Source organism: Rosa chinensis, chromosome 6 (assembly GCF_002994745.2).
Source record: "Rosa chinensis cultivar Old Blush chromosome 6, RchiOBHm-V2, whole genome shotgun sequence".
Taxonomy (NCBI): Eukaryota; Viridiplantae; Streptophyta; class Magnoliopsida; order Rosales; family Rosaceae; genus Rosa; species Rosa chinensis.
In genome coordinates this window covers 53,070,402-53,097,917 of record NC_037093.1, presented here as the reverse complement: position 1 = coordinate 53,097,917, position 27,516 = coordinate 53,070,402, and the positions used below count along the sequence as shown (strand labels likewise).

General features: G+C 38.6%; 2 protein-coding genes and 1 long non-coding RNA gene across 3 annotated transcripts; 2 read left to right on the top strand and 1 right to left on the bottom strand.

Moving 5' to 3' along the window:
- Positions 1-11,479: 11,479 nt before the first annotated feature.
- Positions 11,480-12,886, bottom strand: LOC121049757 (origin of replication complex subunit 3-like). The gene is made up of 3 exons (XM_040507827.1): positions 12,743-12,886; positions 11,992-12,149; positions 11,480-11,735 (listed from the first exon to the last, which is right to left on the bottom strand). The coding sequence occupies exons 1-3, from the start codon at positions 12,844-12,846 to the stop codon at positions 11,731-11,733; spliced, it is 267 nt and encodes an 88-aa protein (XP_040363761.1). The 5' UTR covers positions 12,847-12,886; the 3' UTR covers positions 11,480-11,730.
- Positions 12,887-17,276: 4,390 nt separating this feature from the next.
- LOC112172980 lies at positions 17,277-18,754 on the top strand. The gene is made up of 5 exons (XR_002925412.2): positions 17,277-17,288; positions 17,554-17,697; positions 17,902-17,965; positions 18,155-18,222; positions 18,382-18,754. It is a non-coding gene; the product is annotated as an uncharacterized LOC112172980 (long non-coding RNA).
- Positions 18,755-23,738: 4,984 nt separating this feature from the next.
- On the top strand, positions 23,739-25,462 carry LOC112174633 (phospholipase A1-IIgamma). The gene is made up of 2 exons (XM_024312434.2): positions 23,739-24,372; positions 24,566-25,462. Exons 1-2 carry the CDS (start codon positions 23,812-23,814, stop codon positions 25,157-25,159), a joined length of 1,155 nt encoding a protein of 384 aa, XP_024168202.1. The 5' UTR covers positions 23,739-23,811; the 3' UTR covers positions 25,160-25,462.
- The last annotated feature ends 2,054 nt before the right edge of the window (positions 25,463-27,516 follow it).

The following is a 27,516-nucleotide window of genomic DNA, read 5'->3' as shown; positions in this document are numbered from 1 at the left end:
GGCCGGAAAAAGTGGTCGGAAAAATTCGCCGGAAAACTGCCGGAAAGTGGTTGACCGGTGTTGACCAGAAGGTTGACTGAAGGCTGACCTGGCAGATCCGCTGACGTGGCTGCTGACTGTCTGATGACATGGCTGATGACGCGGCGTAGCTGATGTGGCTGAGATGACGTCAGCGGCTTGGACTCCTGGGCTGCGGCTTGGGCTTTTGGGCTTCGGCTTGGGCTCCTGGGCTACGGCTCGGGCTCGGCTTGGGCCTCTGGGTTGCAGCTTCTCCTTCCTCCTTTTTTTTTTTCTTCTTTTCCTTCTGCCGGTTTTTCTGCCGGACTTTCAGTCGGCCGGTTCAGCAATGTTTTCCTGGTTTTTGTGATATTTTTTCCGGTTCCTAAATCTTCAGGTGGAGGAGCTTCTTGTGACAAAATTTGGTAGAAATTGGATTCCCGGAAGATGGTGAACAGGTGGAATGTTTGCTGCGGGTTGTATGGAGCTTCCGGTGGCCGGTTCGGTAGGTTTCCGGCAGGTTCTTCGAGTGGCGCCGCCGGTTCTGGACTCCTGGGATCTAGTGCTTCAACGTGTGAGGTGGAGGCAGAAAAGGCTTCAAGGTTTTTAGCTTCTTGAATCAGGGTTTGGCTATTTGTTTCGGAAGCACTTCGCATTAAATCCTTAATGGAATTATGTGGTAAAGAGATCACAAATGCGATGTTGATTGAGAAGACTCTCTCTACCTTCCCCGTCTCTGCATTGATGGTTGCTAAGAACTATCGAATTGATGTTACTGCAGGACGGATCACAAGGTTTCATGAGCTCATTGGAGCTATGAATGTCACTGAAAAGCATGACAACATCCTTGTGAAGAACTATAATTCGAGATCCGTGGAAATAGAGCATATTCCGGAATCCAATTATAGTCGCGCCCCTAAGAGAAGGCGTCAAGAGCAAAACCCTAACCTTAGGGATACTTCTGGATTTTCTGGTCCATATAATCGCTCTACTTGGGAAGGTAATCGCCAAAATAGGCAAACACGGAACCGAAGAGGTCAATGTGGAAAGAGAGAGGGAGGCAACGCCTCTGGCCATGTTGGTGGCGCCACCAACACTAAGAGCCATCTAAATGACGCTTTCAAAGCGCCTCAATCAATGGAGTTTGAGCAAAGAGATGTATGTTCTCGATGTGGAGTGTCTGATCATTGGGCACACATTTGTAGAGCTCGTGAAGAACTTCTCACCGCCTACAAAGCATATTGTGAAGCAAGAGAGGCTCACTATATGGAACGAGAAGATCAAGAAGATAATCTAGAGTGAAGGGTTGAAGACTACAAATCTGGCTGGGATCAATAGATCGCCAATTCTGTTTAAGTCTTTATTTTCCAAGATATGTAATAGGCAATTGCCATATACTTTGTAGTAAATGCCAATGGTTTAAGTCTTTCTTCAAAGTAGGCTCACCCAAAGTAAGTGTGATGTCTAGGAAGGTTCTAAGATTAGTGGTACTTAAGCGAGCCTTGCTCCATCGACATCTCTCTACTCACCTGGTCACATTTATTTTGGAATTACCGAAAGAAGTTAGACGACTACATTGTTTTGCATTAGCTAGCATTTTGGATTAGATTTTCTTTGGTCAAAGAGACAATGATGTAACTCTGTTGGCTTATGAATAAAATTTTGAGTTCTTTATGACTCCATTTTGATTCTGAGCATATGACTTTTGTGACTACGATGGCTGGGCCATCAGAATTAATTCAAGGATATGGAATAGCCCAAGTTCCACTTGCCAAATGGCACCTTAATTAATGTCACAGAAACTCTCTACGCTCCTAGGGCCAATCGCACCTATGAATAGCCAACGGATTCCATGCGAAAACGCATGTAGAGAACATAAATGAGTTACTTTGCAATACCTCTAATGATTGCGAACAAAGGCGCATCTTAGAGAAGTTTATGTGTCTCTCTAGTGGATTCAATGTCACTATTCGAGCTATTAATCCAATAAAAGTTATGAGAGAAGATCTCTTGGATTTAATCACATATTGGCTTTGTCACGACAGGATAGATCATCCTAGTCATGATATGATGATCCATCTACTAAAGACTTCACATGGACATCATTTCTTTCGAGCGAAATGAAGCATGAATCAAAAGTTGATTCCTGGACTAAGTATGACCGATGCTGCTGCCTAGGGCACCGCCTCCGTCCACCACCAGCCTAGGGTTGGCGTAGTCCCTATCCATGACGCCATGGATGGAGACCATCATGGTGATGGCTCCCCAAGTGATGCTGCAATCACCAACTTGCTTCAAAATAGCGTTTCAAACGCTCACGCCTAACCAAAATTCTCATTGGTTGCTTCTAAAGCCTCTCGCTCGTTTTACAAAACCCGTTCCTTAGGGAAATTATGACTGAGACCGTTCTATGCAAAGGATATGAAAATACTCATTATGTTCTTACATAGAATCCATGGGGATTCTATGGACTGATTCAACCAACTTGCGGACGTTTAAATATCTCATGATATTTGTTGATACGCAAACACGCTGGTCACGTGTTGTGCCATTGTCCACCTGTAAATGCTGCCTATATATGAGTATAATGTTTACGAATGTTATATTAAAAATATGTTAGTTTAATTAAATAAGGTAAAAAAATTAATTTTAATTTTTATCATAATATTTAAAAATTAATCTTATCATTTAATGAATTTTTTTTTTAAAAAAATTCATATTAATTTTTTTTGTCGTGTTGTGCCGGCATATATGACAAACAATCAAATTATTTAGAAGATATTTTGATGTGTTGTGTCAGCATATATGACAAACAACCGAATTTGGATGTGATTTCATCGCCACGTGTCAATCTCTTAGTGGCTGTCCAAATTACGGTTGTGTCTTTGTCCACTACATGTCATATCTTATCTGATGATATCATTTCAAACCGTCTAAAAATATGGTGTCATTGTTATCCTCATCTCTCACAAATTCACAAACACTTCTCATATCCAAATCCTACAAATCTCCATATTCTTTTCCTTTTGATTTTGTCAAACCGTTTCTGCAATGAATCGTTTGATGAAATGGTTGCAGAAAGATCAAGAAGAGACCGTCACGAGAAACCGTCGAAGAGCCATGATGATGTCTGCCGCTGCCTTGCAAATCCAAACTCTAGAAGATGAGGATTCACAATGGGGTTGTTCTTCTGAAAGTCGTATCTATAAGGTCAGGGATCGAGAGCTAATGGATCTTCGATTCAAAGCTCAATATTTCACAAATCCGTGTAGGTCTGAACCAAATATATTTCGTAGGAGATATAGAATGCAACCTTGAGTCTTTGACAGGATGATGTGCGACGTGACTAACTACGATCCATATTTTATTCAAAGAAGAGATGCTTGTGGGAGAGTTGGCTTATCCACTGAACAAAAACTGACATGCGCCATGAGGATGCTCGCGTATGGCATCACAACTGACTTCTGCGATGATTACCTAGATGTTGCGAAGTCCACTGCCATTGAGATTTTGGAGTACTTCACAAAAGCAATCTAGAATGTGTACAATGAGACTTACCTCCACCGACCAACACCGGCAGATTTGCTATGGCTGCTCGACAAAGCTGCAGAAAGGGGATTCCCAGATATGGTCGGGAGCCTTCATTGTATGCACTAGCAGTGGAAAAATTGTACCACTGGATGGGTAGGACAGTATACTGGCTACAAGGGGAAATCGACAATCATCTTGTAGGCGGTGGCCTCCTACTATATTTGGATTTGGCACGCCTTCTTCGAACTTCCAGGTTCCTTGAATGATGTTAATGTCCTTGGATGTTCACCGTTGTTCAATGACGTATGTGTGGTCAAACTCCTCAAGTGAGCTACCAAGTAAGTAATAGGCGTTATAGCCAATGTTATTACCTAGTAATAGGCGTTATGGCCAATGTTATTACCTAGTTGATGACATATATCCTAAATGGGCAGCATTTGTACAAGCATTTAAAAACCCACCTTGAAATGACCATTTTAGCCCTCAAGGTGGGTCCGATCGTCAGAGTTAACGTCCAGAATAGGAGAAATTGGACACGGCTGATTGAAATTGGAAAGTTTGGGGGGGTAAAAATTCAAAATTGAAAGTAGAGGAGGTGAAATGATGACACCCCCAAACCTCAGGGGGGTAAACTGAAATTAATCCTATTTTCAACTAAAAAAAACTTTTATGAGATATTTTTTTATGGGAAAAATGCACCAACAGTGTCCGGACACTGTGAGGACTGTCAAAATGATACCTGAACTTACAAAGTTATCAATGTGATACCTGGACTCATTTTTTCGTATCAACATCGTACCTACGACCAAATTCCGTCACGGAACCGTTAAATTTTGCATGTGCCACGCACGTGAATCACTTAATGAAGACAAAAAGACCGTTTTACCCTCAAAAGTTTTTTTTTCTTTCTTTCTTTATTTCTTTCTTTCTTCTTCTTCTTTTTTGGTTTCTTCTTCGAAGTTCTTCCCCTGATTTGAATCATCAAGATTCAAATCATCTCAGTAGCGGGCCATTCCGGCTACGTCATGGCCTTGAAGAATAGCGGCGCCGCCTTAAGCGATTACGGCCACGGTGAATCACAGCAAGCACCTCTTCACCCTGCTCCGCCTGTCGAACTGCTCGTCCAAGTTCACCCCCGCCGCCGCCGCCGCCGGCTTAGCCACCACCACTCTCGTTCTCTCCTCCGACCCCCTTGTATACACCATTGATAAGAAACTCAGACCTCGCCAGCCCTCCACTCTCAAATCACAGCTCCAATCCCACCCCGCCATTCTCTCCGTCACTCCCGACATGCAACACCACCTCTGTCATTCCCGACATGAACAACCACACATACAGAAACTCAACAACCCCTCCATCAAATTATAAGATCCAATTCAAACTCTAATCACCCATAAAACTCGTCAAACGAAACACAGCACACAAAAGTGATCTATACCAATCTCAAACCCATTGGGCAAGCATATATTCAATAATTTCCAATCAATTTGAGTACCTTCTGGAGCTGATTGTAGCTGACATCGTCGCAATGCTTGGACCAAAACCCATTGGGCGAAGAGAGTGTGTTAATGAGTGAAGCCCCATCACTGAATTGGTCGTCCCTCTGAGCTAAGCCGGGGATTTTGGGTTCAATCAGAGGCAATTGTAGGCCAGAGAATTGAGAGTGAAGTCGGAGGCCGTCGATGCCGGCGAAGGTCTGGAAAACGAGGATGCAGGGGGTTAGGTTGTCCATTGCTGAAGAGGACGAGGGTGAAGAAGAAGAGGACCATGAGGAAGAAAAAGGGTTTCGTCGGAGATCGAGAAAGGAAATGGGCTCGATGGGCGCGGCGGTGGTGTTGGTTGAACTGATCGACTGGTGTGGTCTGGTGTTGGTTGCGGTGGTGTTGGCGAGGAGAGAAGGAGAGTGAGAGGAGAGAGAGAAGAAATAAGAAATTTCTTCTGTTTTTTTTTTTTTAATAAAAATGTGTAATGAGACAATTTTACCCTTAAAAAGTGACTCATGTGCGTGACAGGTGCAAAATTTAACGGTTCCGTGACGGAATTTGGTCGTAGGTACGATGTTGATACAAAAAAATGAGTCCAGGTATCACATTGATAACTTTGTAAGTTCAGGTATCATTTTGACAGTCCTCACAGTGTCCGGACACTGTTGGTGCATTTTTCCCATTTTTTATTATTGTTGGTAATATAGAAATAAACACAATCTCTCTCTCTCAACTGCCATGTTGGCAGAAAGGGGAGGTTCTTGTAGGACAGCTCATGTCTTAGAGAAGTCTTAGACAGCATATAATGGGAACCGAATGGGGTTTATGCTAATTAAGGGTGTGTTCCCATTTTACAGATGGAGACTGTACTTTCCTTTGTAGTTTTTGCAGGTCTGAAGTTTAGTAGTTTAATGACTTTAATCCCTGAGCACAGATAATTAATCAATCGTTAAACAACGTGCTAAACCGTTGAAATGAGCCATGAGATATGAACAATTAAGAATATGATAAGGAATGAACACACTGTCTCCCCACATGTAGCTAGCATATGTAGGTAGGATCCGGATCCGGATCCTCTTCTTCTTGACTCTTTCCAGCCTTGTTTGTCCTTGACTTTCAATCTCGATCGTTTATCTGAAATTGTAAGGTCATAGATAATCCACATCAGCTTCTGATTACTAATTATTTAAAATTTAGGCTAACCGACGTTTTCTTTCTTCTTTCTCCGCTATCTCATCTGAAGATCCTGCAGAATTTTATTTTTCAAATAATCATTAGAAAAATTAATTGCTACACAAATGGCGGAGTCATTCTCGCTTTCCTCACGAGCAACCAATTTGATTTCATCATCACTATCCATCGCTCAATAATCAGATTTTAATATAAAATCTGGAAAGAGGAAACTGGAAATTAAGAAGAAGGGAGAAATCGCAGCAACTGATTTAGAGGCACAAATCAGAGAAAGGGAATGAAAAGAGGAAGAAAAACATGATGAATTATGGTGGATTTGAGAAAAGACGATAATGGGCAAGTGAGAAGAGCTCCTCCTTCCTTTACATCTAGTTTTCAAGTTTTCTGAAGCAAAGCTGGGTTAAAATCCTTCGTCAAGCTAGATATAACCATTGTGTTTCAATACAAATTCAAATCTGAGAATCTGTATTGCTTGAATAAGCCACCTGAATGCCTGATGATGATGATGATGACAACTTGATGTATAATAAAGGAAACGAAACCAAGAAGAAGAGACAACAACGCCTCATATATAAGAGGTCAGGAGTTCGAGCCCCATCAAGGGTGGGAATGGGGTGGGGTTTTTTTTTTAAAAAAAAAAAAAAAAAAAAAAAAAAACCAATTTGATGTGATTGCAACTTGATTAATTATTGTGGTTGTTGATGATGATAAAACCAAGAATAACCAAGGACAAGAGAGGGAGGCAAGGAGAGGATCTGGATCCATGTAGGATCGGTATTAACACGAATTCAGTCAAACAAATCAAGCTTGAAGAGCTTAATTAAGTAAGGGTTGATTAAACTATGATAAGCCATAATTTGCGCGAAAGTCCAGGAGAACCGCGTGGGTCGTCGGTCGAGTTAAGCTAGGGTTAGGGACCTTTAATGTCTTAACTCTTAACAAGAACCTATTTTTGAAGCTTATCATATCATTTATTATAACTCTCTGCTGCTTCTGCATGCAGAGATCGAGAAGCAAAAGCATATATTACTATCTGATCAAGAAGAAGGCGAAACGAAATAACTAGTATTATAAATTATCTAAGATGCTCTATTTATTGTTTAATTTTACACCCTCAACTGATATCTGATAATTAAGTAGGTATATATAACACCAATATGAACTCGCTTAAACAAATTAATTAAATTGTAAATTTTATTTCCAATAATCAAGGACAACCAACCAACAACTAATTACAATAAATTTACACAAGTTCTATCTATCTATACTATAAAAACAATAAAAATAGACAGTAGCCATGTTGAATTTAATTTTTTCCTGACAATAATTTATTCGTGTGTGTACAAAAAAGAAAAAAGTCTTCTAAAATTGAGTCTTTTTCAATTGTTTCTTTTTTTTGTTTCCTTTTTTTTTTTCCCAATGTGTCTTTCAGTTGTTGATCCCTGTGTGTACATTAAGCCAACGTTTGGATCGGAGAAAGAAAGCATCAGGAAATAAAACTTGTTCCTTTCTTGCGTTTGGGATATAAAAGGAAAGGAAATACTTTTCTGAAGGAAGAGAAAATAAGGGGGGAAGTGGTTCTATCGATCCAAACCCCAAGGAATTAACTTCCCGCTTCTTTCCTTGCATTTATTACTCACAACACATTATTTTATTGCATTATTTACAAACTTTTTAACAACTTTCCTGATTTCCCTGAAAAAAAAAAAAAAAAAACTTTCCTGATAACTTTTCTTATGTTACCAAACATCATAATGGAAAGTTCTTGAGAAATTTCATTTCCCTTCCCATGGGAAAGACAAAGGAATTATTTTTCTTTCCATGAACCAAACGAGGCCTAAAATGAAAAGTCTTCTAAAATTGAGTATTTTTTATTTATTGATCCATGTATGTACACAAAAGTAAAAAGTCTCTTAAAATTGAGTTTTTATCAATTATCGATATGTGTGTGTGTATAGAAAAGTATAAAGTCTCCTAAAATAGAGTTTTTATCAGTTATTTATCCATGTATGTACACAGAAGGAAACAATTTTCTAACATACATTGAGTCTTTATTTATTAATTCCTTCTCTCTACATCATCGTGCAACGAATTAATTTTTGTAGTTGGCGTTGTGAAGACATCTGGACACTTGTGGATGGTGGGAATGATGAGGATCTAATTAACAGGTATTATTTTTCTTTCCATGAACCAAATGAGGTCTAAAATGAAAAGTCTTCTAAAATTGAGTATTTTTTATTTATTGATCCATGTATGTACACAAAACTAAAATGTCTCTTAAAATTGACAAAAATTGAGTCTTTGTCAATTATCGATATGTGTGTGTACAGAAAAGTATAAAGTCTCCTAAAATAGAGTTTTATCACACTACTAGAAATCTGTTCATAGACATCGCATGTTTTAAATCGGTCATACTTGCACAAGATGTAAAAAAGTAATCTAACATCGTTTTACGAAAATACCGATTTAAATGTATATCATTAACATCGGTTCTTAAAATGACCGGTGTTAAAAGTTTTGTTTGAAAATTTGCGGGAACCTATTTTTGCAAAAAGCGCCAAGTCTTTTAAGTGAAATGAAGGAGCGGGTACTAAAACTTAAAACTTTCACACTTCGAAAAAAAATTATGCCCGACCCCAAAACTGAAACAGAAAACCCTAATCATAGTCTCGCTCGACTCCTTCATTTTGAACTCACCCCAAACTGGAGCTCCTCCCAAACTCGACCTCCATTCTGGACCCTAAGCTCACTCGAACTCGCCGCCATTATTACCTTCATCTACGTCCTCTCTCCCTCTCTAGTTTCACAGCTATCTAACTCACACAAATCTAGCCATGGCTCCTCCCAGTCTTCTCGGTCCTCCTGAGCTCCACAAACCCTCACCCACCACCACCGCTCCGCTGCCACCTGAACCCGAATCCAAACCCCAAGGCCTGGAACTGGAAAGTCCGACAAGGAAGGCTTCCATATGGCGGCGTTTTGGCTCCACAAGCACCACCCCAAAACTCGCTTGCAACCTCGCGTCCTTCTCCGAGTTCGGTTACTTCAAGGACCTGCCGGAGATCGTGTACCGGCTTCTGGAGGGCGAGGACGTGAGGAAGAAACAGAAGGCGGAGTGGCGGGAGAGGAAATGCGCCGGAGGTAGGAAGCGACGGGAATCCGGATCCGACGGCGAAACCGGGTCGAGCTCCGAGAAGAAGAGAATCAGAAGAAAGAGAGGAAAATGGAGAGAGAAGAAGACGATTCAGTGAGCGAGGTTCTTAGAGATCGATTCAGACTCTCCACCATCTCTATCGCCGATGCCGAAGGTACTAAAATCTTCACACTCACTAATTCGACGGCTTTTGATTTCGTTTCTGGTTTTTTTTTCTCAGTTTTCAATTCTAGTTCTCCAAGCAGCGAAGAGAAGCGGCATGGAGATATCGGACTCCGTGGTGGCATGCATTTCCGACTTGGCCTTCAAATTTACTGGTATTTTACTTAAGCTTTGCTGGTTTGCTTTGAAATTGAGAATCAAAAGTAATTTGGTCATAAATTTTTACAATTCTTATGGCGCATAGCACTGAAATTTACTGAATAGTTAGGTTATTGTGTTTGTGTGATTAAGGCTCCATCTGGAAATGGAATGCCTCTTTAGATTGGGGTTTTTTCTTTGGGAACTTTTTTTTTTTTTTAATGCTAAAAGAACTATGTGATTACTCGTTAGGAATTGGATCTAATTAGTGGAACCCCAATTGGTCCAACCGGCCTCCACACTTTGTTCTTTGTTTCTGGGTTTGCAGATTCCGCTTACTTCCTGCTCTCTCTCCGTCTCTTTTGATTTTTATTTCTTTTTAGAGTCTCTTAAAGATTTTGTTCAAGATCTAAGAATTCACTTGTTTGTGATTGTTAGCGACACTGATATTGTTCTTTGTTTTATTTGAATTGACTGGGTTTACTCAGGTCTCTTTGCTTTGGAGACATGGAGCAATAAGCAATGCCAAGCATTCCCCAAATTGCAGGTAACCGAACTTTCAAAGCTTTCGTCTTCGGATTTGATCTCAATAAGTAGAGAATTAGGCATTTGATTTTTCAATTCTGGGCGCGAAATGGTGGACCAGAAAGAGAAGATAAGGTCTCTTTGAACCTGACGGAGGAGATTCTCCAAAGCATGGAAGTTGGGCTGGCTTTCAGGGACTACGTAATGGCTCTGTCTCTCTCTGTTTCTGATTGCTTTTAGCTCAATTGAATCAAAACCCTAATCTTTTTAACTTGGTGAATTTGAAAGTGAAAAAGTAATTTTTTTTTTTTTACAGAATGGTAGAATCAGTTCGTTGGATTTTCTCAAGGCTTCGAGTTATGTAGTGACTGCTAGTGATGATGAGTCTATTTGCTTGTATGATGTCTCCACTGCAGCGTAAGGTATAAGCCCTTTTCTTGTTGATTTGAAAAATGTAGACTTGTTTAGGATTTAGGATTTAGGGTTTAAGGTTTACTCTTTTATTTGTATTTAACAGATGCTTGAAGACCATTAACAGCAAAAAGTATGGGGTTGATTTGGTTTGCTTTACTTTTATCCTACCACGGTTATATACTCGTCGAAAAATGGCTAGGATGGTATGCTTGCATTTGAGGTTTCACTCTGTTACCTGTGTGGTCTATTTGAAATTTTTGATACACTCACTACTACAAAAAATGCATCACACAACGGTGGAAATCTGTTGTGTGATTTGGGACATGTCTGTCGTCTATCTCGGTGTTGTGTGATGAGCACACTCCAACAACGGTGAATCACCGTTGTGTGTATATCATAGACACAACGCTTCAGTTATAACCGTTGCACCGATTCTGCGCATGTCAATGCCAGAAATTGGATGCGGCGCATTCAATTGTTGTTTCGATGGTGGTTAGACAACAGAAGTAAGTATGGACCGTTGTTGGTTAACTTCTCACACAACAGAAAAATATAAGAACCGTTGTGTGATTTAACATTAGACAACTGATACCTATTTATTCTGTTGTGTCAGTATTGATGAGACGACAAAATTTTATAGGTACCGTTGTGTGATTAACGATATATGTGTATTCATACAACGTAATGTAATTGACTATTGTTTGATTACTTTCGGTTCTTTACCTGAAATATTTGCTAAAAAATAATGCACAATATAATATTTAGGCATTGGAATACTCTAATTCAACCATCTAATGTACCAAAAGAGCTAGCATATGTCAATTGCCAAAAAAGCTAGCATGTCAATCATCTATACATTCATATATCCAGAAGGCATTCTAGCTAGCTTGATGGCTGCTGCATTCTAGCTAATTACATTAAAAGATAGCAAAAGATGATACAATCAAATAGTCGCGATCGAGAGAAACTTTGCCACTAATGTTCTCTCATACTTGCATAGTGTAGTGCCAAGGCAGCAGCACCTAGTGTGTCCAGTGGAGCATCCAACAGCTTGTCCTCCATTTCCAACTTCTTTTTCAGAATGATCTCTTTGAGCTTACTTGACTTGGCTGCTCCAACCTTTACACTTCAATCTCAACCTGCAAAAAGAAAGTTAATACTATTAATTAGCTCATATAGAATAGAGAACTCTAATTTTTGTATCTCTAATGAGAGAAGATTAACTAGATTGTCGAGCATCAACTCGACTGTCCAATATGTTTGTCTCAATTTTGTGAGATAGATGAAATACCAATTCAGACTCCCATGGACTCTTTTTTAACAATAGCCAAGCATACAAAGATAATCAGTATTGTGCAGAACAAAAATAAAAAAGATACTGAATGGATGCCTCACTCTTGTTTTCAGATTCATTCTTTTCCTTTCTTTTCTTAAGTGGGGACTTTTCCAGTTTGCTTGTCCCCTTTCTGCTGTACTGAATGACAATGGTTTTGAAAGACTGGAACCAGTCATGAAGATTGATAAGATCGCCATGCTCCTGAGCCAGAGTGTACCTAAAAGATATGGCGAACATTATCAACAAGTGCACAATGCAGCCTTTGAACTATGAGCACAAGTTAACTGCTAAATGAAGGAAATTCATTTATCTTAAGGATTTTAAGTCACATTGGTAATAATCAGAATTTGAAAAGGCAAGTCATACAATGTACATGGGCTTTTGACCTATATATATCCATCTATTCTTAAGTACTTGACCGAGTAATTATCCACAAAAGGAAACTATGTATAAAAATAAAATAAAATAAAAAATAAAAACTACTCAAGAGAGATAATAAGTTATTACGTTATTCATTGATACAAAGGAAATCCTTGTGAGAAAATATATTGTAAGGTACAAACAGAAGAGTAGGGAAAGACTAAAGACTTACAATAATTGATTAACAATACACAGGCAGTAGACATTTTGATTTTTCATCTGATAATGTAGGAAAAAACCTCCACATCTAGACTACAAATTAGTTGGCTATAGGGGCAATGCAATGAAACTACCATCAATTTTCAGAAAGTACAATGCAAATTTAATTTGCGGCTTATAGCCTGCATCAACAATTGCATCATCATAGGCTTCATAGCTATAATCACTCACATAATAGAGGTATCAGGCATTGATGGCAATGGTATGTTGTCACTCCTCCTGCAGCAACTGCATTGTAGGGTTTTATGAAACTCCAAAAGATCCACTTGAATCATTTTCCGTGAGTCTCCAATTAACACTTGAATAAAGTAAGAAATTAAGAATTGAAAGGAGGTTTTTAGAGTTCCAGAACTAAGTTACAAAATACAGAAGTGACAGGCATACTAGATCAAGACACAATATCATTGATACAAGAAATGTCAATACTAATCAATTCAATTTGTGAACATGATATAAACACAAACCTGCCAAAAGATACCTATTCTAATTCATTATAACAGGTTGCTTATATACTAGTGAGAGATGCCATCAGAATGCTTACCGATTGAAGGTTTTCAACATTTCTATAGTAAACAATTTCATGAAAAGGTGTACACTCAATCAGCTTCATGAAATCCTTGTCAGGAAGGATTTAAAAAGAATATGGAAATATCTTAATCCCAGTCATGGTTGAAATACAAATATTGAAAAGAAACTTGGTTTCCTCAGAGGGTAGCCCCGAACTTTGGTCTAGCCTCAACTTCCAAAAGTCAGTTCATATAAAGACACAGCGCAAAATTTTCTCATGATGACTAAAGATAGACATATAATGCATAAGAAACTCTACTGACTCAAGAGTACAGGGAATGCTTTGTGAAAATGAGTTGAACTAAACCCTTTCTTTTAAAACTTTCTTCAAATGCAGATAAGACTTTAAGTAGTAAGTTTCAAAAAAGACGAGTGTTGTCACAATAATTTCCTAACCATGCAATGCATTAGTGTAAAAGCTTTTTTATTTATTGATTGTGATTCACCAATCTTTAAGGGACTCCGAGATGTATGTCTTCTGTCACATGAACAAAGCAACATTGTCACTAAAAACAGAAGTTCCAACTCTCAAACATATTTGTCATATAAGTTTTAGTGGAAAAGAAAAGGGCAAAGAGCGAGCGAGCGAGAGGGAGGGAGAGGAAGAGAGAGAGAGAGAGAGAGAGAGAGAGAGAGAGAGAGAGAGAGAGAGAGAGGTGAAATGAAATAATACCTGGATATCTCCTTCAAATCTGATTCACAACTTCCTTCGTCAAATTTTAATATTGATTGTAGCTCCTTTTAACTTGTCATGAATCTATTTCCAGCACATGAATGATGATCACTCAACCGATCCCATACAAATTTAGTATCAACAAATATCACAGTTTAAAGTAGGTAAGAGCAACAACTAGATGAGAAACATGAAATTAACGAGGTAACAATTTTATAACTACTCAGCCACTACAAGGCATTCAGAGTAGTAGATGCATAGGCCACCCAGTAGAATATAACTGTAAAGAAGCATATATAAACTTTCTTCTACAAGAGTTAGGCACAAAGTATATGTTGGGTTAAAATAAAAGACAAAAGGATAACATGTGCATCAGATTCCAAATTATCTTCTGTGAATCTGTCCATATTCAACTTTTCAAATGGTAATTACATATTCTGTGACAGAATTTTAATTCCTTCAAATACTTTCACAAAAGGTAGTCTTCTTTTCTCCTAGAGGCAAACTTGTCAAGCAACTACTGTTCTTGTTTACCCATTTTACTCAAAGAATCCAAGTATCTCCTAAGTTATGAAACAGGAGGGACCGAGTTCCAAAATATTTTCTCTACCAATGTAAATACCATCCATAAGCTCCCAGGTAACTACAAAACTCTAACAAAAGCTCTTAAGAAAAATAATCCCATGTAATTTTCTTACAGACCCATGTATTTGGAGAATTCAACAAGTATGTAATGACCTGACCCTTATGAAATTCTCTCACAGAAGTAATTAACCCATATGCTAAAGCAAATACTAGTACTCATGCTCAACTAACAGGGACTAGACTACAGAAAGCAAAGAAAAAGAATACAATAAAACTCGAATAAACAATATGAAAAAGAAAAACCGTGAGGCTACTTTATAGCCTACACGAAAATGCCATTGATTGGGGTTGGGCAAGATGCCACTGATTTCACTGCCAATCAGGCAATTAGATACTTTTCCTTCTGCAATTCTCATACAACCAGACATATAATCAGCTGTGTCTCTCCACAAAAGAGTTACACCCAACTCATAAGATCAAGCAATTCTCATGAAATCTATATACACAAACAAAATCAACAAACACAATACCTCAGGAGAATGGCTTTGCATACGCTTCTTGAGATATGCAGGTTTCTTGAAACTAGCACCACATTCTTCACATGTATTAGACTTCTCCACCACAACTTCCCCACCAGCCTTTGCCATTTCCATCTCATCCTACAGACCAAAACACAAAGAACCCAAATTTAAACCACAATCAACAGACTCAAAACTAGAAACAACCCAATTTCAAAATCTATTCCAAACCCAGAACCCAATCTCCTTCATAATAGAAAACCCAATCCTAAAAATCACAACTTTAATTGTGCAAACCAAACCTTGACGGGAGTGTAGAGAACGGTGACGAAGGAGATGTCGGTGGTGAGGAGAAGCTGAGCGGATAAGATGCAGTAGACCTTGCGTATGAAACCCCAACGGAGATGGTTCTCGCTACTGAGGCCAGGGCACAAGACCTCGCCGGACTCGATGTCGACCTAGTTGAGCTCGCCGGTGGTGCTCACCTCTACGCTGTGCATCGTGTTCATGGCTTCTCTCTCTTTTTCTCTCGTTGATGTCGTCCCTCTAACAAGATCGAAAAGCCTTGAATTGATTCAGATCTTTAGCCAGAGAGAGAGTGAGGGTAACGCAAAGCGGAGCTTCGATTACCAATTAGGTAGACAGAGTTGGAGGCGGGTTTGGAGAAGTGAAGAGCGACCCCCAATTCCAACCCTAATTTCTCGCTGGAGAATAAGAACAACTGGTGAATTAGGGCTTCAAGGAGAAGGGTAAATCGGAGTAGAGGATTTGGGTCGATATATCAGGGAAGAAAGAATAGAAGAGAGGAGCTGGACTGAGAAAGAGGCTTATGCTCAGCGTTTTGACACAGAGAGGGGGGGGGGGGAGAATAGGTTAAGTGATTCTCTCTTCTTCTTTTGTTTTTCTATTCTTTCGAACATATGGGTTTGGTGGTGGACTTCAATTATAATTAGTTCATCCCACAACAGATAGTTAAAAAACTGTTGTAAGAGTATGCATAAAATGATATGGGCCAAAGAAGGGAGGGAAATTTGCCGCTGCCTAGCTTTTGGTGGAAGGAATTCAAATCAATTTGAGCCAAAATGAAATCATTGTTGCCGCCTGTGTTCCTCATTCAGACAACAGAATAACAATACCTGTTGTACAAGATTTTTCATCTTGCACTAGGTACACCTAGTAGAAATTATCAAATTGTCACACAACGGAAAAAACTAGACTGTTGTACCTTGCAGCATATTTCCACAACAGAACACGCATAATTCTGTTGTGTGATAAAATTGGTGAACTTGTCTTCAGAGAGAATTTTGAGTTCAGTGATAGCGGGATATCTGTCTCTAAATTTGTGTCATTCATACAACAGAACATGCATAATTCTGTTGTGTAATTGAACTCTGAAGAAAAAGTTCTCAATTTGATAGCATTCCCACAACAGAACTTTGTTAACACCGTTGTACAATGGAGTTCACGTTATCAGACGACAGTAAACTTTTATTCTCTTGTCTGATGGGTGTTGTGTGATGCACTTTTTGTAGTAGTGACTTACTTACATGTTTAAGTCATTCAGAATCCTTGAGGCTTCTCTCATTGAATGACAACAAGTACTTGCGCTTGTGTGGTCTATTTGTATTTCAATGTGGATTGAGCAAGTTAGGAGCTGTCTTGTGACTTTTGTGTATGACAAATTTAGCATGGCTGATTTTGATATTTAAATCTTCTTTGGGTCCCTTTGATATCTTTTCTGTTGGGGGTCGGAGATATGTCTGATGCAAATGTTGTGAAGTTCAGGAATGATGGGAGACTTATGCTGTTAACTATTTCAAATGGACATATTCATGTACTTGATTAATTCTGTGGCACGCTTGTAAGTAGTTTTCTCCTTCTCTATTTTTTTTTTTTTTTGCTTTGGATTTATGGATAATGTAATATTTCTAATATGGTTTTGCCGTCATTGTTGTTTAGTTATCCATGTACAATGTAAAGCTTGTCTCAAGCAATGCTACATTAGAGGCTTCTTTTAGCCCAGATGGGATGTTTGTTATGTCAGGTATGCATGTCTCCTGTTACATATTTTGTTTGGGGGCACAAAGTATCTTGTTTGTTGTTGTCACTTATTTGCTATTATGCTCAGTGGGCATAAAGTTCCTAAATATTTATGTCCTGTGATGAAATTCTGGAAAGCATGCTTGTGATTGCTGTTAATGAACTGCATTTTTGAATATTATATGAAGACAAATTCTCTATGTCGCCGTCTCTGGAAGTTGTGCGTTTGTTGCTGCATTCTTTTTCGTCTGGAGATAAACTATTAAACTACTCTCTGATCTATGCATTTGTTTTTATGCAACTCAAAGAGAGAAGATAAGTGAAGCTAATCAAGGTATGCTTTGGATCTACATATGTGATTAATTTGGAGGTTGCTTGGGCTCCATTTTGTTTAAGGAAAAGAGACTTTGTGTGGGACACTAATTTTATACTTTTTGTTCTTTTGGAAAGTCTCTTTTGATATTGAAATGTTGACGTGTTGTTGTGGAGGAACCAAAAGATATCAGCTAGTGTTTTAACTGCTGCAACTTTTGTTTGGGTGCTCTTTGAATGGCTCAATTATCATTTCTTGACTCTTGTGGGTTTTGCTTTGGTTCTAGGTATGCTTGCTCAATTTCTCTGGTGTGAAATTTCTTGCAGCAAAATTAGTTCAGAACTTGTTGCATCCTTTGGAATAAATTTAAATTGGCTTTTCAATATATGCCTTGGATGATGCTGCACTTCAACACACCCTTTGTCAGATGGTGTGTCAAATTTCTTTATGCACTTGATTAAAGTTTCAAGATGGTGTGACTTTCAACTTCTTCTTTTTTGGTTCTGCATTTCATTTGCATCATGACACATTGCACCCAAGAAATTTACTTGTCATTCTTTTAGACCGTCTGTTTATCTTGGAGTTGGCTGCTACCCAGTTGTATTTAATCTTGACAAACTTGTTTGCTTTGCAGGATCCAAACAAGGACAGCAGCTGCAGTGTCAGAAAATGCCATAGTTCTGAGTTTTAAATCGAGGGTGAGTCCCCTGTTTATTTCTTTTAGTTTCTTTGCACTGGTTGTGCTTTTCTTTTCTTTTTTCTTTTTTTGAATTGGTACTCTGTCAACTCCCCCGGAAACATTTAGTTCACAAAATGCTTTTTATTTGTTTCTGAACGTAACCATACAAAGTACCAAAAGCTGGGGCTAACTGAACTCTTTTGTGCAGGTCTTTTGCCATTCAGTATAGGTGGATCTATAATTTTCTTGTCATTAATTTATGTGTGTTTACATTTGGTAAAGTTTAGTTATATTAGTATTGAGATTCACTGCCTTTTTAGTACCTTTTAAGCTCAGTCATGTCGGTATTTCTTTTTGTTGAGTTTAGTAATACCATAAATCACTGTCATTAGGTTTATGTTGCACTGTGAAACTGACTTTGTCATTCTCTTACAGGGCCTTGGGTTACAAGTTGTGAAATATTTGGCTGCCAAATATGAAGAGCTAGGGTGTGATTAGTGAAATGGATGGGCAAGCCTGATAAGGTGATCTAGTCACATTGGTCTGGTTACCGCTGTTAACTTCACTTCATGTGAACCTTTAGCTTAATACATATTTCTCTTGCACTTGACTACCAAGATGAATTTTGAGGAAGGCTACTTTTTTCTTTGAAGCAAAGTTTGGTGTAGAAATTTTGTAGATTGTTGGTCATATGTTTCTAGGCTATCCTTTGTAGGTTTTGGGGTTTTCTTTTGTGACATATGTTCAATCATGAATTTGGAAAGAAAATTAATGGAAAGCCCCAATTTTTGGATGATTATGAAATGCATTTCTTTTTCCAGCAGCAGCTAGATGCAAACTTAGCTCATCACGCTTGTCAAAATGAAGTGAAGTATATAAAAGCATAACAAAACAGTAATGCCAAGGAAAACGAAGTCACTTGAGAGATTAGAAATCAGTATTAATGTATCGAGTTGTGTCCGCAGAACCGATGTACTCAAAACCAGTGCACATTGATTTTACAAAACAAAAGCGATGTCTACAATGAAACAACACATCGGTTCTAGAAAAAGCAAGCGATGTACATAAAACCATTGAACATCGTTTTGCTTAAATGAAAACGATGTGCTGTGTTAAATGAAACATCAGTCCTTAAAAAAAAACCGATGACGCCTAAAGATACAGACATCGTTCCTAAGAAAATAATGTGCCAAGCTACATGTAAAAATGGCCACGAACAAACAATACTCATGGGAACTGATGTCTACAAGTGTACTGGACATCGCTTCTGGAATAGAAATCGATGCAAAAGTTCACGTAAGTATTGTTCGACATATACTTTATTAAGCATAAAATGTGAAAATATGAAGAATTAGACATACCTAACATACAAAAATATGATGATTATAACGATTATACATCGATTTATTTTTTAGAATCGATGTTGGTTGTTGTCTGGGACATCGGTTAAAAACGTGCTTATACTGATGTCTATATCTTTCTCTACACCCACTAAGACATCGGTCGAAAATTAGTTTAACATCGGTTCTGGACTGATGTCTATGAACAAAATTCTAGTAGTGTTAGTTATTTATCTATGTATGTATACAGAAGGAAACAATTTTCTAACATACGTACATTGAGTCTTTATTTATTAATTCCTTCTCTCTACATCATCGTGCAATGAATTAATTTTTGTAGGTGGCGTTGTGAAGAAATTTGGACACTTGTGGGATGGTGGGAATGATGAGGATCTAATTAACAAGTCTCCAAGGCGAGCCTCTGCTGCCCCCCAAAACCCTATAACGTGATCTGCGTTGTTTCTTCTTCTACAGCCCTACGTACCGATGTCGTCCATTGAGGATGTCACTGTTAGCTTCGTCGCGTCCTTGGCTCTTGCGGGCAATGAAATAGTAGATTTGTCGCACATGACTGGCGCTAGTGTTCGACGTGGGTCGCAAGCTTATCTGCTTGCACGGCACCTGACGACGAAGACCTTTGGAGTTGCTGATCTTCAGTGTCATTTCCGAAGCGTTTGGGTGTTGAATGGAGGGTTCAAGGTATAAGATAGAACCCAAAATAGGTTTGTGTTTTCTTTTGATCTTAGAAAAGATCGAAACTAGGCGATAAAGGGAGGTCCATGGTATTTCAACAAGACACCAGTGGTTCTGCAGGAATACAATGGTTTAACTGCACCTCATTCCATTCAATTTGACATCCTATTCCTGTGGGTAAGAATTACCAATATCCCACCAGCCCTGGAGGTGGAAGAAACAATCATGAATGTCGCGTCCAGGAAAATTCCTGGAGTTGGATCAAAACCTGTTTGATACAAGGGGTCTAATTCGAATGCAGGTAGAGCATGACATCAGGAAGCCTTTCAGCCTCAAAAGGATCCTAAAGCCATCCTGTGGTGTGATCGAACAAATATCCTTCTTTTTTGAAAATCTAATTGGAAAGTGCAGAGTTTGCAACCTCATCTTTCATGATCAGAGTGTATGCCTGGCTGCAACAACTGGAGCTAAACCTAGCACTAAACCTGAGAATCATGTGGCACAGCGGCTTGACCTGGTTAGTTCTTTTGCTGGTTTCAAAAAACCACTGTTCACTAATGGGGCATTTATGTTTCAGGATATTCAGAAACCTGTGTTGCCGTCGGTGGCAAGAAATTTATTTGGCAGTGAAGAAAATCAAAAGAGCCTCAAACCCGTGGTGCTTAAGCATGCTGAAGACCGGCTAGATGAGTAGTGCAAGCAGGCGAGCCGTAACCAAGACCTGGCCTTGGTGATGTGTAGCACACTGCAAAATGTGGTCGATCTACATCCCCATTCTCATCCCCGAAAAAGCTGAAAATTCTCTTTGAGAGACTACAAGGTAATCGAACGTTAGACATGGCAACAAAAAAATGTAAATGTGCCCGAATTCCCTAATAAATTTACTATAAAATCACTAGGCCTTGTTGAGACTCCAGGAGGTATGCTGATACCAAAAGAAGTGATGCTACCTCTAGCATCTATGCCCAAAGAAACAGTAGAGGTGGAGCAAGCTGCATGTAAAAAGAAGAGGGGCAAACCCTTGGGGTCGAAGAACAAAAACCCATCAAAATCGAAAAAGGTTCATGTTGAAGATGTCTTAAGTGTCTTGTACTCGGAGAAACTTCCTAGCCATAGTTTAAGGGCAAGGAAAAAAATGTAGTTTTTCTTTACATTGCCTATAAGTCTACAACTATGTCTTAGTAGTAGCATAGTTGATAGGTTTGCTTGAATAAGTGAGCACTGGTTGTTTAATGAATGATCTAATCCTATGTATCATCGTGGTATCCCTACAACCTCTTGCCTATCTTTGAATGGTAGCAGAGGGGTATGTAATGACCGTTTTGGCTTGAATTAATGACAATCATTGATGCATTGATTCAAAAAAAATGTAATTATACATATATACATATATAATACAACAATATTCACACGTTCACGTGTTAATTTATTTTTTAATTTTTACAATGATGTTAAGTGTTTATTTTCAACTTTGGCCTTCCATAAAGAGGCCTGCAAGGAAAAAAGAGATATGAACAGCTATTTAAAGACTTCGTCTTTGTCTACTGTACTTTGTCATCTTAAAATAAAAATGAGTTTTTGTGCATTGATTTATTCTTCGAAAATGTGAATACTTAATTTCTTATATACCTTTTTCTAACTTTCTCTACCCCTACCCCAACTGTCACTAATATAGGTTTTATGCTAACAATTCCTGCACAATTCCTTTACCTCAATTCTTTTTCATCGGCAACAAAAGTAAAATATTATTTGGAGATCGGAGATTTTGCTTTCTTCTAAATTTCACTTACATATTGTTTGAACCTATATTTGGCAAGGCACACGTAGCAGATAGGTGGACCCAACCCGCAAGGCCTAATGAAGGACTGCAGCTAATGAAGGACCGCGGCCAATTAGCCGCGGCACATTAAATGTTTATTGTCAAATTGATGACCAAAAATAACGTGTGCAAAGGGCCGTTATTAAATCGGTAGAGATTAAATGACCCACAAGTCATAATGAATGACCGCGGCTAACATCAAAGAGGTTGATTGTCAGGAGAAACGTTACTGAAGTTTGGGGCAATTTAACTTGAATGAGCATTAGGAGGTGTTATTGCCAATCATCAGTTACAAAACCTGATTGATTGCTCATGATAAAATCAATCATTGATAACGATATTACAAACATGAATACTGTTCTATTTGTAATCAATGCGGTCTTAACTGTAAAGGCTGAGATTGTTTCTTTTCCTTCATTCAGTAGTTTAGCTTCACTATAAAAAGGACCATAGGATTCATTGTTAGGGGTCCTCGACCAAAACGCTCTACGCGATTACACAAATTTTATCTCAATACATTTCAACATTTCAGCAACACTTATCAATCTTTACGTGTTTATCTTATCGCTTTCTTTACTGGTATTTATCTTTCCTGCACTTTACTTTGTTGCTCTTTACATTCAAGCAGTTTATCTTCCTCCACTTTATTTGCTGCACCTTTACATTCCTGCACTTTACTTTGTCTTTACCTGCACTTTTATTTTCTATCGTTTACTTTACGTTATTTACTTTATACAAAATACAAAATCACAAAAAGAATCATCATCACTTCACTTTCACCTCAATCACCGAGTTACACAGCACTGCGGCCAGATAAGGCCGATCTGTGCTAAAGTCCTTGCATTCAAGGCAGAGAGAACCCCGCGGCCGAGATCGATCATTCCTCGGCCCACAATCAACTGATCAGAAGTCAGATCGGCGCAAGATCTACAATCTAGAACAAAACCTCGCTTGGCCTACCGGCCGCGAGTTGGCACGCCCGCGCACACGTCACCACTCCAGAAGGACACGTGTAAGCCAAAGAAGCCCTCAATCCAGTGACACGCTGCTGAGACAATTTTTGAGCGAACAGATATATATGCTTTCTTCTCGATCTCTGCATGCAAAACACAATTCTTTTTCATCGGCAACAAAAGTAAAATATTGCGTGGAGATTTTGCTTTCTTCTGGATTAGACTTATGATATGTGCTTGCTTCTCGATCTTTGCGTGCAAAACAGAGTTGTTATGATAATCTTCAAACTACGATTATCTATATTCAGCAAGAATTTATAAATAACGTTTCCTTGAACCCCCTTTTACCGCGTACCCTGTGACAGTTTGAAAAACTGATAAAAATGGGGATCCTAAAAATGGTAACCTGCAGTTCTCTAAGCTGTGAATGGAAGCAAGAAAACTGAAGAAAACGTCTCACATTTTCAATCATAGAAAACTGAAGTAAATCCATCACAGTGAATACGCATGCAGTACGTAATGAATGAAAGGAATACAGTTGCTGGAGCTAGAATTAATTCGGGATTGCATTCAACACATCATAATAATCTGTTTTTGTTTTGCTACCAATTCAAACCATTGCTGGAACAATTGAAGAAAAATATATGGTAACAAAGTCGTACGTGGTGATCATGAACGAAATATAGTTGCTGGAGATGGAATTATTTGAATTAATAAACTGGGGCAGCTGTGCGTCCTGAACCAATCACATTCAAAAGGGCTAGCTGTCCTTCCTGGTAGCCGGCCAAGTCTGAGTCAACAATTCTATTCTAACAAAAAGGAACGTCATCGACTCTCTTTCCATGACGTTTTCTTTGAGACGTCATTCATTAATTCAAAGTTATCGGTAACTTTGTGGTGTAGTACATGCATGCATGAAGCACTATGCATACGCAGAGCCGCTCAGCTATAAATACGAGTGCTAGGGCAGCACTGAAATGCACACCAAGAATTAATACCAATCCTTTCTTTCTAGTAATTGGTTCAATTCTTCTTCAGAAAACAAAAACAGGTGTGCGTCATGACTGACTTTTCCAAAAACTGGGAAAAACTGTCTGGTGACAATCTCTGGAGTGATCTAAAAGATCCTCTCCACGTCGATCTCCGCCGCTATATCATTCATTACGGTGAAAGGGCTGGAGCTATTGACGATGTCTTCATTGATGGCAAGCTCGTTTCCCCGATAAATCCCAAGTCCATCGGATATCCTAGATATGCAAGGAAAGATTTATTCGATAAAGTGGGATTGGTGAAAGGCAATTATCGACCCACGTACATAGTGGAGAAATATGTGTATGGAGCACCAAAACTGCGATCTCGCCCATCCTACCTGTTGGCTTACGTTGCGGTGTCAGACAATGAAGGAACTAAAGCCTTGGGGAGGAGGGACATTCTGATTGCCTGGAGAGGAACCAAGTTGGCGGCTGAAGTTGCTGTCGACAAAAACACCGAACTACGCCCGGCTCCTAAAATTGTTGGAAACCAGTATGCTGGCGCTATGGTGCACGGTGGTTGGTATGATTATTACACTCATGCTGACGTTAGGACCCCCAAGAACCAACGTACTAGTTGCCAAGATCAGGTACGTATTTTTCTTTTTTTCTTTGTTCAACTTCAGTCGATCCTTCAGTTCCTTTTTCTACCTAGAGTTTAAATTCCATTCATTTAATTTATAGCAACATCCTGATCATATTCAGCTTGAAATGAATTATATTTCAATAGAGAGACATTTCCTAGCTAGCTAGAATCACAAATTACTTGCGAACTATTTTCAGGTTGGAGAGGCCGTTAGAAAACTGATAGATCAATACGGTAACGAGGGTCAAGAACTCAGCATTACTATAACTGGCCGCGGCACTGGTGCTGCATTTGCAATTTTAAATGGGATGGATATTGTTTGCAACAAACTCAATTATCCTACAAAACAACCCAAGAACCCATGTCTGGTCACGGCGATTGTCTTTGGCTGTCCCTTTGTTGGAAACGAAGCCTTTAAGAATGCGGAGAACGATGAGTCCATGTTTCAGATCTTGCGGGTCACAAATGAACCAGATCCAGTGACTAATCCGGAGCCTTCTCCGGAATATGAACATATTGGAGTAGAGGTGAAAATTAACACAGTCAATTCGCCCTACTTGAAGAATCCAATAGATACCGTACATGAGTTGGAGGTTTACTTGCATGGGGTTGCAGCGCACCCAGGGACAACTGTGGCATTGGAAGATATCCGCCGTACAGTGATGGTGAACAAAACATTGGACGGTCTTAAGGATGAAACTATAGTCCCCCCCATCTGGATCTTAAATAAGTTCATGGTTCAAAATGAGAGAGGCGCCTGGGAGCTGAAGGATGTTCCCGTTGATGATTAGCCTAATCGTCTTTGAACGGAAAAGAATAGCCGCCATTGGAATTTGAAGACCATGCATGTTTAGTGGCCATGCCTCTTCTAATAAAGTGCTGATCGTGAAGCGCTCTGGTGTTTAGAATAAGGCCTTCTTCCTTCGGTTGGGTTTGCTTTGCTTTGCTTTGGTATTGTATGTCTCTTGGGATATGGGTCTTCGCTAGAGCCTCGACTCTCATTTTTTTCTTCTTCTTTAATTTGTGTCTTGGTTGCTTGGAGTTTGATGATTAGCAATCACTCATTTCAATAACGATCTGTTATATTCTCGTGTTTGGTGATATCTGTGTTACTGTGTACTACCGCAGAACATAATAACAACTGACTAGATAACATTAAATGAGTGAAATATTCCACATGCTAAGTAAACAGCGTAATGGAATTAAGAACAATTCTTAGGTTCACCCCTAGGGTGAATGAGCATGTTCACCCTCTCTTGCGATTAATGCATAATAACTTTATAATATTATAATCTAACCATTTATATTATATAACGTAATACAAAGATTAGCTCTGTAAAAAATCAATCAAATTGAAGACCTTTTAGTTATTTATTTCTATGAAATACATGGATGGTTCATCATAGTAGTAGTAAGTGTTGTTAGAACCATCCATTTGTTTGATTTAATTAGATAATTAAACGATTTCCGATTCGATTAATTTTTTACAGCGATGATCTTTAAAGGATAGTTTAAGATATAGACCGTTAGATTATAAATTTATTAAGTAAAAATATGTTAATCGACAACGGGGGTGAATATGCTCATTCACCCTAGAGGTGAACCTAAAAATTGTTCTGGAATTAAAATATTCCCATACCGATTCCTCTCTTCTCACATTACAGCTATCTCTGATTCATGATTTATTCCGATTCCAAGTTAGTAAACGTGCCATAAGTGAAGAGGAATGCTATATACACACTCAAATGAGTGTCTGTTAGCCAATATGAAGAGACAGAATGTGTTGGCTGTTTTTAATCTTTTTATCAAATGAAAAACTGTCACATAGTTGAGTGTGGGCACACACTCAGCTGAGTGTGTTTATAATATTCCCCTTAAATAAACTAGTAAGAAATATGTATATGCCAATTCAAATCTTCTTAACTGGTCATGGTCTCATGGATTGCCAAAAAAAAAAAAAAGGATTTTTCTTTTAGTTTTTCCAGTCAAAATAAGATTTTTAATTTTTAAAAACACAAAATAATAATCAAAATAAAACCTAACCGGTCTAAATCTTCTTTCTTTCTTTGAAAAGAAATGAAGATGGAGAGTTCTATTCATACCTATCTCCTAAAATGTTATTTGAACCTCCTATATTTTTTGAAAGTTTTTAAATTCAAATTGGGTGGTTCTATTCATACCTCCCAATTTGCTATTTAGACCTCTCATAATTTTTGTACAATTTTATTTCCTATTTTACCCTTCTTATAGTATGAAAAAAAAAACAAAACAATGACCGGCTCAAAGAGTCGTGTTTAATCTGAGGAGAACAGAGTAAAGCGAAACTCCTCTCTCTCTCTCTCTCTCTCTCTCTCTCTCTCTCTCTCTCTCTCTCTCTCTCTCTCTCTCTCTCTCTCTCTCTCTCTCTCTCTCTCTCTCCCTTTCTTTTGTTCAACCCACTCAAGGTTCTCAATTATTTTAACAAGTTTTTCAATTGCATAAAAAGCCATAAAGATTGATCAACAAGTTTCAATCTTCATTCTTGTTCAGCCCATGCTCTGTAACCAGGATTCACTTGCATAATCATTAATACATGTTATTTTATTCTGATTCATGATTGAATTGGGACCCAGCAGATCAAGTATGAGGTTGAGTTAAGGTTCAAACTGAAAGCTTGGCAATTTTGATGATTTGGTAATCCAAATTCATATAAATTGAAAAGAAAACCATGACATTTTGGGTGGTTATTTCTTCCTTCTACAAATATATAATTAGAAGAAAAAAATTAAATTGCTAATTTAACATTACCAAACTGACCCAAAAAAAATGCAATTGCCCTTTGCTTCTAATTAAACTGAACTGACCCAAAAAAAATGCCCATCGTCAAATTACTAATTTTTTCTGTTTTGCATCCGCAGTTCACCAAACTAATTTCTTACAGCATCATCAAATTCATATTCCATGCTTTCCATATGAAAAATTCATAAGACTTGAATCAAAGGGCAATTGAGTAAAAGAAAAAGAAAAATTGAAAGGGTATGTGAGCAATCCACCAAGAACATCCCTTCTTCGTCTCTAGGCCTTCTTTCTTCGCCAACACCATACATGGTTCTTCCTAACAAATTTGAGAGAGACTTGCATTGAAGCCCACGGTTACCAAAGAGACTGA

Bases quoted from the DNA above. Each gene is read 5' to 3' on its own strand.
- LOC112174633 (XM_024312434.2), top strand. From the start codon at position 23,812: ATGACTGACTTTTCCAAAAACTGGGAAAAACTGTCTGGTGACAATCTC. The intron at 24,373-24,565 runs GTACGTATTTTT...AACTATTTTCAG, and splicing joins GTACTAGTTGCCAAGATCAG to GTTGGAGAGGCCGTTAGAAA.
- LOC121049757 (XM_040507827.1), bottom strand. From the start codon at position 12,846: ATGATTCAAGTGGATCTTTTGGAGTTTCATAAAACCCTACAATGCAGT. The intron at 12,150-12,742 runs GTGAGTGATTAT...CATATCTTTTAG, and splicing joins ATGCCTGATACCTCTATTAT to GTACACTCTGGCTCAGGAGC.